The 12,002-nt window shown below is 57.8% G+C and overlaps 1 protein-coding gene across 1 annotated transcript in view; it reads right to left on the reverse strand.

Moving 5' to 3' along the window:
• Positions 1–12,002, reverse strand: part of FBN3 (fibrillin 3) — a 63,191-nt gene that overhangs the window by 38,995 nt on the left and 12,194 nt on the right. The window contains 17 exon segments of the mRNA XM_057708789.1: positions 194–319; positions 1,303–1,428; positions 1,596–1,718; positions 2,027–2,152; positions 2,814–2,939; positions 4,002–4,130; positions 4,473–4,598; positions 4,780–5,004; positions 6,807–6,932; positions 7,211–7,261; positions 7,376–7,513; positions 7,638–7,757; positions 8,920–9,045; positions 9,134–9,259; positions 10,798–10,851; positions 11,134–11,409; positions 11,531–11,653. Coding sequence (XP_057564772.1) covers positions 194–319; positions 1,303–1,428; positions 1,596–1,718; positions 2,027–2,152; positions 2,814–2,939; positions 4,002–4,130; positions 4,473–4,598; positions 4,780–5,004; positions 6,807–6,932; positions 7,211–7,261; positions 7,376–7,513; positions 7,638–7,757; positions 8,920–9,045; positions 9,134–9,259; positions 10,798–10,851; positions 11,134–11,409; positions 11,531–11,653 — 2,247 coding nt within the window.

The following is a 12,002-nucleotide window of genomic DNA, read 5'->3' on the forward strand; positions in this document are numbered from 1 at the left end:
ACGCAGAGCGGTTAAGGGAGTCCCAGAGGCACGTGATTGGATCCTATTTCTGCTTTAACACAAGGCCCCACCAGTGGAAATGCGTAAGAATGAGGTCTGGCTGTGCTAGGCTCCGAGGGATGGGGCAGACCCCACGAACCCTGAGCTGGCCCCTTGGGGGTCCCCTCGCCTGCTCTGCTGACCGCCGGCTCACCAGAACAGCCTGTGGCCCCCTTCCTGACGACGTAACCCAGCTGGCAGTGGCAGATAAAGGAACCCCTTGTGTTCTCGCAGACCCCGTGGAGGCAGATGTGGGGGTTCAGGCCACACTCGTCCACGTCTGTGGAATGACGGGAGAGGGAGGAGGTAAGGGTGGGGTGCAGCAGCATTGCTGAGTGCCCTGCCACGTGCGTTCCCTGTACTGGGGTTTTCTTTGCCCATATTTAGGGGTGGAGAGCTCCCCCAATTCCACCCCTGGACAGCTGCAAGTGTTCAGTCAACACTCTACAGTGCATATCCTGCGGAACATACCGAACATGCATTCCCTAATGGATTTTATACCCTACATTTAGAGGACACTGAGTTAAACAAAGCTAACTGGATTTTTTTCTCCTGCAGGCCTTTTCAGAGCCTTTATGCCAATGTGGATCTGCAAGTAAGGGATGGAGGAGGCAGCATTTCCTATTTAACTTGGTCCCAAGCCCCGTTTCTTCAGTGCTTCCTAAGACACCTGTGGTTGGGAACACATTAAGCTGCCCTGGGCTGGACACATCTCCCGGGGAGGGTTACATTTTTTACTTCCTGCTATTTCCACACACTGGCCCCAGCTCTGCCCTGATGGGGCACCCAGTACACATCTGCTCCCTGGGCTCCCATGCCAACCTGCAGCCAGGAGAGGACAGTCATCACAGTCCAAACAGCCCAGGTCCCCAAGCAGGGCTCAGAGAACACAGTGTCTTTCCACCTCACTCACCTTCCTCTGCATAAAACCCCTTGGTCTATGATGATTTTATAACGTGGCCCTCAGAACAGGGCACGGGCTTCTGTACACGCTGGGTACACAGTAAGTGTCCAATAAATGTTCTTAAAATAACAAGGTTTGGGGTCCTCTGCTGCTGTGAATGAGATCCCATAGGTCTTGGTGCAGGGGCTTTAGGCACGGGTGGCCAGAAGCAGACCTCCAAGTGCAAAGCCACATCTCCCCTGCCCGAGTGTGATGGGACGGGACGGATGTCTGTCTCTCGCAAGTGCCTCCTTGTGGAAGGCCAGGTGGGTGAATTGGGAAGCTGCCTCCCCTACCTGTACGTAGTCCCAGCTCCTCACCTACACACGTCCTCATGTCCAGCGTGGCCACAAAGCCGTCATAGCAGAGGCAGCGGTGACTCCCGGGCACATTGGTGCACTGGCCCCCGTCACAGATGTCTGGGTTCTCCTCACACTCATCCACGTCTGGGGGAGGAGGGTAGGGGCAGGGCTGCAGGCGGGTAGGGACGGAGGGGGAGCCCCAGGGACACTCCCGCAAGGTCAGAGGCCTGTCCCGGGTCTGGCTGGCTTCCTCTGGGCATGGCTAGGTGGGTTCACCATCCCAGGCGGAAGGAGGGGCTGCACCCACCCACCTGCACATGCCCTCCCGTCGGGCATCAGTGAGTAGCCATGTCCACAGCCACACCGATAGCTGCCCTCGGTGTTAATGCAGTGCACGTGGCACCCATCGTTCCCGGAGCGGCATTCGTCCACGTCTGCGGGCGGCAGAGAGAGGTAGGGGGCGTGGCGGGGGCGAGGCGGGAGGCAGGGCGAGGTGGGAGGCGTGGCCGGGTAGGAGGCGGGGGTGACGTGGGGGCGTGGCGGGGGCGTGGCGGGAGGCAGGGCGAGGTGGGAGGCGGGAGGCAGGGCGAGGTCGGGCGTGGCGGGGGCGGGTCAAGCAGGGGGCTGACTGTGGGAGGGCGGGCAGGGGCAAGGGCTCGCGGCCAGGAGAGGCTGCTGTGGCGGTGGGGGCTTCGGCTGGGGCTGGGGCTGGGGCTGGGGCTGGGGGCGGGCGCGGACTCACCCACGCAGCCTTGGTGGTCAGGTGTGCTCTGGAAGCCGGTGTGGCAGGAGCACTGGAAGGCACCGATGACGTTGACGCACTGGCCGTGAGAACACAGGCCGTCACTCAGGGAGCACTCGTCCACATCTGCGGGGGGAACACTAGGCTGGTGGGGACAGCAGGTGGGGGAGGGGCCCCCAGGGAAGGATGGGCCTGTGCCCAGCCGCCTTCTGCATGACCCGAGGCACTGGGCCACGCATGCACACCAATGCACTCACACTGCTGGCGATTACACGCCCCCATGGGTGTGAGTCTACACCTCGCCTTCATACAGACACCCACACCCAGATCCACATGCCCACCCACAAGACTCACCCAAAACATACCCTCGAACACACACTCACCCTCAGAGACGCACACCCACAACCACACACTGATGTGCACATGCCGTGCTCACAAACACACCTTCACACCCATGCAAACACAAACCCTCAGCAGACACACACTTTCACAGCCAGATGCACACTCACAGACTCACAAACACACCTCACATCCATACATAAACACACTTGCCCTTGTGTCAGTGTACACCTGGATACACACTCACACTCTATCCACTCAGGCAGACTCACAAACGACCCTCGTGTACACACAGAAACTCACACCAGTGTGCTCTCCCAAGACCTCATGCGTGCGACCACTCACGTGCATAGACACTGACACACACATGCACACATACACAAGTATGTACTCAGGGAGATGCACAAACACACATGCCCACAATCTCTCTCATGAAGCCCGCACTCACCCTCACAGGCAGTGCCCTTGGCCACCAGCGCGTGCCCAGCAGGGCACTGGCACTCATAGCTCCCGTCCGTGTTGGTACAGGTGCCTCCCCGGCACAGCAGCGGGTCCCGGGCACATTCATCCACATCTGGGCGTGTGGAAAGAGAGGGAGGAGGTATGAAGACACTGACCTGGGGAGGGTGTGATGTGGCTCATGGAAGCTTCTCCCTGTGCCCCTCTCCCCCAGCCCTGTCACCCTGGTGAAACCAAAAGGTTCTGGAGGCTTGGTGCTTGGATGACCCATGGGAGTCAAACTAGGAGGGAAGCTGGAATTCTCAGAATTATCAGGGACACAGGCTGACACTCCTGGAGCTAAAGGAGGCTCTGAGAAGTGCCCCCCTCCCCACAGAGGATACAGAGGGAAGGCAAGGCCCAGCCCCCCCAGGCATCAGCACGAGGAGTGGGGGACCTCACCACCCACCTCCCCACCCTCCTCCCACTCCAGCCTCATGGGCCTCCTTCCACCTCTCAGGTCTATCCCAGGGCCTTTGCACACGATCTTCCCCCTCCCACCGGGCCCTCCACACAACAGCTCCTTCTATCCCTCACGTCCACCCCAGGGCCTTTGTACACACTGTTCTTTCTTCAAGCCACTCTTCAGCCCCTCTTCACTCCAATTACTCCCACTCTCCCAGCCCCACAGAGTGGGAAACATCCCAGGGGTCTATTTTCCCACTGCACCATAGGGCCCTTTCAAGTGCTTCTGACAGTGGCTGTTTATTTTGCATTTGTCTGGGGATTTACTTTATTAACGTCTGTCTCCCTATTAGGTCATGAGCTCCGAGAAAACAGCCCTCTGCTGCCGAGCTCTCCGCGGTTCCCCTGAGTAGATGCACGTGAAATGTTCACTGAATGAATAAAAAAGCGAATGAAAGGGGAAGAGGCTCCTCTCTCCTGGGCCCTCTCCTCATGCTACATGCCCCTTGGGAGAACCTGCCCAAATCTTGGTCCCCAGGCTTCTCATCTGAATGCCTGACCCAAAGTCCGGGAGCCTTCGGGGATAACACCCACACTTGCTGTGTCCCAGTTGGATCATGGCTTCTCCCTACTCCTGCCCCCTCCACCCACAACCATCACAGCAACGTCAGCACCATCCCTCAGCTTGGCCCCAAGACTCACGAGCATCACCCTGCCCAGCCTGGCTGCCTACCCATGCAGTTCTTCATCATCATGAAGCCACTCTCGTAGCCATGGAAACACTCGCACTGGAAGCTGCCTGGGGTATTGACACAGGTGCCCTGGCCACAGAGGTCAGGGGAGATGCGGCACTCATCAATGTCTGTGGAGAGAGTGGGTGCAGGCCGGGCCTCCACATCTGCAAACACCCAGGGGTGCACGGGAGGCCCCAAGCCACCAAACTGAGCCAAGGAAACAGAGGTGCCGTGATTGCACCCTAGACGAAGGCTGGGAATTTCCTTCCAGCCTGGAGGCCTCTGGAGGCCAGCCCCTCCCTTTACAGCTGGGATCCCTGAGGCCCAGAGAGGGTATCGAGCTGCCCTGGGTCACACAGCAGGCAGGCAGGACAAGGCTGTTTCTTGTGTTTTAGGCCCCTCTTGTTCTTGGCCCCCAACCCTGCAGGGGCTGCAACCCCCCTCCCCAGGAGGCAGAGGCAGGCATGTACCTGTGCAGTTCCTTTCCTGGGCATCTAGGGCAAAGCCCCCGGCACAGGAGCAACGGAAGCTGCCCACGGTGTTGCGGCAGGTGCCGTGCGCACACAGCCCAGGGAAGGCTTTGCATTCATTCACATCTGCAGCACAGGAACACAAAACGTCACGCTGCCCTGATGTCCTTGGGTCCCCACCTCCTGAGCGTTCACCCCCCTGGCTACAGATGTTTGCTCTCTCCCAAACACACTTCCCACCTCCCGGCCTCTGCCCGTGCTGTACCCTCTCCCCATCCTCCAGGCTCCCTGAGCCCCACAAACGCACCTTTATAGAAGGGCTGGCCTGACAGGAAGTCCCGGCTGGCAAAGCCCAGCCCCCGGGGACATAGGCTGGCGAACGCTGGGGACTCCGGCTCGGGGCAGGCCTCGCACTCGGCCCCCCAAGCGGCCCCCACGGAGCAGCAGCAGACATCCATGCGGTACTTGCCGGGCAGGGCAGCCCCACACTCGTCCTCATCCCAACGCAGAAAACAAAGCTCCAGGCGCACGTCTGCAAGGAAGGGCAGTCACCGGTCCCACCCCTGCCACACTGTGCCTGCCACAACAGGCACTACAGCTTCCCTCGGCAGCATCTTCTGAAACATCCTCCTCAGTGGGAAGAGGGACTTCCTCAAGCTGAGATTTGATGCCATCCAATAGTTCCTTTTATTTATTTTTTGCCACACTGTGTGGCTTGTGGGACAGTTCCCTGACCAGGGATAGAACCTTGGGCCCCGGCAGTGAGAGCACCAAGTCCTAATCACTGGACCACCAGGGAATTCCCAACAGTTACATTTTAATAATGATATAATCTAACCGTTACATTTGAATACTGGTATAATCTAAAAGTTACATTTTAATAATAACTCGCACTGCTAGGTGCTTGCTACATGCTGGGCACTGTTGTAAGCTCACCAACCCATTCAGTCCTCAAAATAACACCAAGAGGAAAATATTATCATCATGCCCATTTTACAGGCAAGAAAACTGAGGCAGAGAAGGGTTACGTAGCTGCCCTAAGGCCAAACAGTTAGTAAGAGGTAGAGCAGGGTTCAAATCAGGCCATCTGGCTCCAGAGTGTGTGTGTTTAAAACTCCCTTAGAATAATCTGGGAGTGATAAGCCTTTCTCAACGCCAGACATGAGGGTCTAGGACTGGGGCTGGTTAACTACGGCCTGGGGTGCCAGCTGCCTGTTTTTGTAAATAAAGTTTTATTGCCACACATCCATGTCCATTTGTTTCTGTCCTGTCTGTGGCTGTTCTTACACTACACAACAGAGCTGAGTGGCTGCAACAGACTGTGAGACCTCAAAAGCTGAAAATATTTACTCTCTGGCCCTTTGCAGAAACAGTTGGCTAATCCCTGCTCTAAAACAATGTTTCCCTCTTTATGAAAGGAACATGCGTTTAAGTGGGTCCATTTGAGAATGAGACCCTGTTACAGAATCTTTAGGAAAAAATAAAGATAAGCAGAAGTGCCATGACGCACAGGGATCTGTCTTAAGTTCCCATGTACCCAGTGCCTTGGTCCAGGCCTGACGTCATATCTGACCAGCCTGGGCCATTTCACTGGGTCGTGAATTCAGCAATGGCTTTTCTCTCATTACTCGGCTAATTTCTTTCCTTGCTCACATTTTGGGGTCAGCAAGAAGACCTGCCGCACACCTGAAACTCAGTTTAGAAGGAAATCGAAGTTGAGAAGGATCATCGGGGCCCATCTGCCTTATGTTGACCAGGCTCCAAGGTGCCACCAAGGAGGCTACTGATGGGTTAATGGGACTACAGGAGGAAAAACTGATAAAACGCAGATCCTTACCTGCTGGCTGGCAGATGCTTTTCATCAAGAAATGTCCTGTTCAAGATGTTGATGGGGCAAAGCAAGAAGCCCTCATTGAGGGGGAAAATATCTCAGAGCTTTTGAGCCTGAGGGCAAGCCATTCAGGGCGAGGGTTTGAGCCCCGGACACTGAGGAAGGTTTACGGGCGTGACCTGGCACTCATGCTAGAGGTGCCTCGTGCTCAAATCCAACCCATGTAAACCTTCTTTGGTAACAAGAAAGACAAAGGCTGTAAGTATTATTCCACAAGATTCTACCATTTGCAATGAGCTTTGTTAGAAGGACAGTTAAGTGAAGAGAAGGAGTCCTCCAAACGCATGCCTTTGGAGGCAGATCGGCAGGAGGTGGGCAGTGCACAGAGGGTCCTGGAGGACCCCTGAGATTCCGCTTGTCCCTAGGAGGGGTCTCCAGCCGCTGGGAGTGGAGGCAATGGAGCAGGGCAGGCGGCCCTGCGTGGGGACCCTGCTCGCACTTACCTACACACAGCCGGCCTGTGGCATCCAGCGTCAGCCCCTCCGGACACTCGCAGCGGAAGGAGCCGGCAGTGTTGAGGCAGCGCCCGTTGGGACAGACCCCGGGAAAGACCTCACACTCGTTCACATCTGGGCAGCGGCAGACAAGGAGGAGAGGCGAGGGCTGGAGGCTCCCAGGAGCTGGTCCCCTGGGGGCTCAGGACACCACGTGGTCCTCGGGGAGGGGAGAGGGGGCAGTCCCAGCCTTAGGGGCTGGGGGATCACGGGGTAGACCCGGGTACCAAAGAGGGAGAATCCGTGTGGATCTCAAATGACTTCGGGGGGGGGGCCTCAAGCAACCCCCCGCGACACTTACTGCCCGTGTGTGGCTTGCAGGGTGAAGCACAGAGAGTGGGGGTAGGGGTTACCTTCGCAGCTGAGTCCCTTCACGCGGGCGAAGCCTCGGGCACAGGCTGGGTCTGTGGTTGGGGAGAGGAGTCACTCTCTCCACCCAGACCCAGGGGACCTGTCCCACCCCAGTTCTCTCGATGGCCTGGGAGCCTCCCCCGGACCCCTCCCCCGCCGGGTATTACCCATGTCACAGCGTTCGCAGGGGCTCCCCCAGGCAGCCCCGAGCGTGGCGCAGCACTCGGACCGCAGGGTGGCTCCGCGCAGGTTCGCCTCGCAGCGGCCATCCTGGACCTTCAGCCAGCAGGTGCCTTTGGTGCTGTCTGTGGGGAGGGGCCGGCCGTCTCACCTGGCGGGCCCCCACCTGCACACCGACAGGCAGAGACCCAGCCCTCCCCAGGGCGGCGGGGTCCTCGCTTCTCCGTGGGCCCCCCCGGGGGCTCTCACCTAGGCACACGGTGCCGGAGGGTCCCAGGCGGCTGCCAGGGGCGCACTCGCAGGCGTAGGAGCCTGCCAGGTTGCGGCACACGCCGTTCACACACGGGTTGGACAGGCACTCGTCGATGTCTGCGAGGAGAGCCACCCCCGCCCCACGAGGGGTCCTGAGCTTCGGGAAGGAGAGCCCCACCTGGCCAGGGGCCCCTCCTCCCCACGGCCGCCAAAGTCCAGCGGCAGGGGGGCGCACGCGGTCAGGATACAGGGGAACCGACTGCGCAGGCTCAGACGCGTGTGACTTTCCACCGAATCGTGTCGCGTGCCCGCGCGAGCACGCTGACACGCAGGGTCCTGGGAGCGTGCACGGGTGAACGTGCAGAGGAACAGGCACGATGGGGAACCGTGGCCTTCAAAGGGTCGGTCATGGCAGGAGCGGAGAATGAGAGGCAGAAGGAAAACCCAGAGGGGATAGAGGCCTGGGTGTGGCCAGGGTGGGGGAAAAAAGACAAAGGACCCGGGAGGGGTGGACGAGACGGAGAGCTTGTGCGTGACTGTGTGTGTGTGCGTGCGCGCGCCTGTGCCTACAGGTGTCTGTGAGTGCCAAGGGATCTGTGCGATGGGCAAGGTCACCACGACAAAGTGTGTGGGGGCAGTGGCCGGCCCGTGCACGTGAACGTGTGAGAGAGGGAGGATGGGCACGTATTCTTGTGTATAAGCGTGAGTGTGTATGAGCGTGTAAGTGCACAACTGTGCAGGTATGGGAGAGTGTGTGCGACTGCACGGGTAAGTGTGTGCGGCCGTGAGCCTAAGTGTGTGAAAGGGTGAGTGAGAGCATGTGGGCACACACGTGTCTTTGAGAGTGTGCATGTGAGGGTGTGTGACCGTGGGAACGTCTGTGAGCGTGAATATGGGTGTGTGAGTGTGTCTTGTGTGAGTACCGGGGTGTGTAACCGAGTGATCGTATGCACACCTGTGTGAATGTCAGAGTGTCCGAGTGTCTGCATAAGGGTGTGCTTTTGAGGGTGTAACTGGGGCTGTGAACATGCGCGTAAAGTGTGAGAATAAGTGTGTGAATGTGGGTATTGGGTGAGTGTGTACCTACGAGTGTGTGTAACTATGAGACCGAGTGTGAATACACGTACGCCTTTGAGCGTGTCTGTGTGTGTGAACGCAGGGATACATGCGTCTTCAAGCATGTGCATACCCACAGCATGGAGCATGCATAAGTATCTGCATGTGTGTGTGTGTGTGTGTGTGTGTGTCTGTGTGTCTGTGAGACCCTGGGACCCTGTACCTTCGCAGGTCTCCGTGTCTTGCCGGAAGCTGAAGCCCTGGGGGCAGGAGCAGCTGTAGCTGCCGGGGCTGTTCCGGCACCGCCCGTTGTCACACAGGAGGCTGTTGAGAGCGCACTCATCCACGTCTGCAGAACGGGGGTGGGAGAGCGGGGTGAGCGGAGTGCCGTGGTGGCGGCCCACCCACCTGCCTGTCCACTCGCTGGGCGCTCTCACCCATGCACTCCTTGCCGGCTGCGCCTGCCTCATAGCCCAGGTTGCAGATACAGCGGTAGCTGCCCCGCAGGTTCTCACACATGCCGTTGGCACAGACGTCAGGGTCGAGAGCACACTCGTTGATGTCTGCATCAGGAGCAGGGCGTCAGCAGCTGCCCTGGCTCCCTGGAGCCTCCAGAAGCCAGGTCCCCCGGGGCCAGAGCTCCAGCCTAAACCCCGCCTCCTTTCCCTGGAAACCAGGGTTTCTCAGCACTGTGGGTATTTGGGGCTGGATCATTCTTTGCTGGGGCGGGGGGGGGGGGGGGACCGTCCTGGGCATTGCAGGATGTTGAGCAGCATCCCTACTCTCTACCCATGAGATGCTGGTAGCACCTTCCCCAATATTTGCCCAGACATTGCCAAGTGGCCCCTGGGGGAGCAAAACTGTCCCCAGTTTGGAACTCATGGAGCAGACGTTTATAGCACAGCAACATAATTTTGAAAACAATGCAATCATAATCACTACCCTTATAGGATGTTTACTATTTTGTGCCAAGCACATTAACTCATTTGGTCCTCACAAAATCCCTGAAATGGGTCTTACTATTATCTCCACTGTACAGACAAGGAGGCACAGGGATGGTAAGTAACTCGCCTGAGATTATTCAATAAATAAATAGTAAGGCCAAGATGCAAACCCACATGTCTGGCTCCAGAGTCTGTCCCTTTAACTGAAGGGGGGTGGGGGCAGGGCTGTCCTGCCCTGATGGCCTAGCAGTGGATGGGAAGTCTGACTATCCCAAGTCCTTTCATTTCTTGCTCAGGCAGGAAGGCTGTTTCAGGAAGGGATGGTGTTATAGATTGCAGTCCTAACCCCCAGGACCTCAGCATGTGACTTTATTTGGATGTAATAAGGACTTTACAGAGGTGATGCAGTTAAAATGAGGTCACTAGGGTGGACCCACAATCCATTCCAACGTAACTGTATCCTTATAAAAGGAGGATATTTGGGCACAGATACACAGGGAGAACCCCATGTCAAGATGAAGGCAGAGGGGGAGTTCCCCAGTGGTCCAGTGGTTAGGACTCTGCTCTTTCACTGCCGAGGGTGTGGGTTTGATCCCTGGTCAGGGAACTAAGATCCCGAGAGCCTCGAGGTGTGGAAAAAGAAAAAGATGAAGGTTGGGGGAGGAGGGATGAATTAGGAGTCTGGGGTTAACCTATACACAATACTATATATAAAACAGATAACCAACAAAGACCTACTGTATAGCACAGGAAGCAATGCTCAATATTTTATAATAAGCTATAAAGGAAAAGAATCTGAAAAAGAATAGATATATATGTATAACTGAGTCACCGTGTTGTACCCCTGAAACTAACAACACTAAATTTAAAAAAGAAGATGAAGGCAGAGATCAGGGTGATGCTTCTACCAGCCGAGGATTAACAGCGAAATGCCAGAAGCTGAGGGAGAGACATGGGACAGACTCTCCCTCACATCCTTGGAAGGAGCAACCCTGCTCACACCTTGATCTTGGACTTTTAGCCTCCAGAGCTGTGGGAGAACAAACGTCTGTTGTTGAAGCCCCCTAGCCTGTGGTACTTTGTTAGGGCAGCCCCAGCGACCTGAGACAGTGCCCAACCACAACCCCGCCCCTCTGTCCCAGCCCCGCCCCACTCACCTCTGCCATCCGTGGTGATGCCAAGACCGCTGCTGCACAGGGCCTGGAACTCGGCTGGGGTGGCGGGAGAGCAGAGCAAGAGGGGTCATTGGCCATTGCCGAACCCAAGCCATCCCCAAGACGCAGCCCCCTGGGGCTGAGTATGAGTCTGGCACTAAGATGCTTCCCCCAAAGGGAAGAGCAGCTTCCTTCCGTCCCTTCTTGGAGAGGGACATGCCCCGCCGAAAGCCCCCCACTACTGTCTCCTCCTGCCCCCAGGGTGATAAACTAGAAGCAAGGATTAAAGGAAAGCAGGGCCTCGGAAAGCGAGTGGGGGGGGGGGTAGCCGATGCTCACCGGAGCTCTTGGCAGGACACGGCTGGCAGGGCTCCCCAAACCCGTGGTCCGGGCTGGCACAGCAGCACTCGGATTTGGTGACGGCACCCGGGAAGGGGCGGGTGCAGGAGCCCTTGTCAAGGGTCCCGTAGCACGTGCTGCGCACGTGGGTGTCCACGCACGCGCGGCCGTCCGCACCCACCGCGAGCCCCCCCAGGCAGCGGCAGCGGAAGGAACCCTCGGTGTTGGTACAGTGGCCGTTCATGCAGATGCCCGGCGTCTGGCACTCGTCGATGTCTGCAGGGGGCCGTGGGGGGCTGCGACGGGTCCCGGACCCCTGCCACCCACCCTTCCCGCCTCCCCTCTCCTCTTCCTCCCCAGCCGCATCACGCCCAGGCGGTCCAGCCTCCAGCCTCACCCACGCAGTGGCGGCCACCGGGCGCCAGCAGGAAGCCGGGTTTGCAGAGGCACGTGAAGCTGCCGTCCTCGTTCAGGCACATCCCGTTGGCACACATGGTGGTGGTGGCACACTCGTTGTGGTCTGGGGACACCGGGAGAGGCTGGTTCCCAGCAGGGTCCCAGCACTCACCCCTCTTTGGGCCAGTCCTGCCAGGTAGACCAGCCCTGCCCTCTCACTTTTCCAGGGACCCTCCCCAGGGCTGTGTGAACCTGACAGCACAAGATGTGGCTGTCGGGGGCTATGTCGACTTAGACATAGTGAACTGCCGGAGTGTGAACTCCCCTGGGGCAAGACTGGGGCCACTAGCTGGCATCTGCATCTTCTGTCCTGGCACACCTGTAGGTGCTCCATAAAAGTAGTTCCAAGTGGAAAAAGAGAAGTGGTGGTTGCACGACATTGCACTAAATGCCACCGAACTGTTCCTTTAAAA

The sequence above is a fragment of the Hippopotamus amphibius genome, chromosome 15 (assembly GCF_030028045.1).
Source record: "Hippopotamus amphibius kiboko isolate mHipAmp2 chromosome 15, mHipAmp2.hap2, whole genome shotgun sequence".
In the NCBI taxonomy this organism is placed as follows: Eukaryota; Metazoa; Chordata; class Mammalia; order Artiodactyla; family Hippopotamidae; genus Hippopotamus; species Hippopotamus amphibius.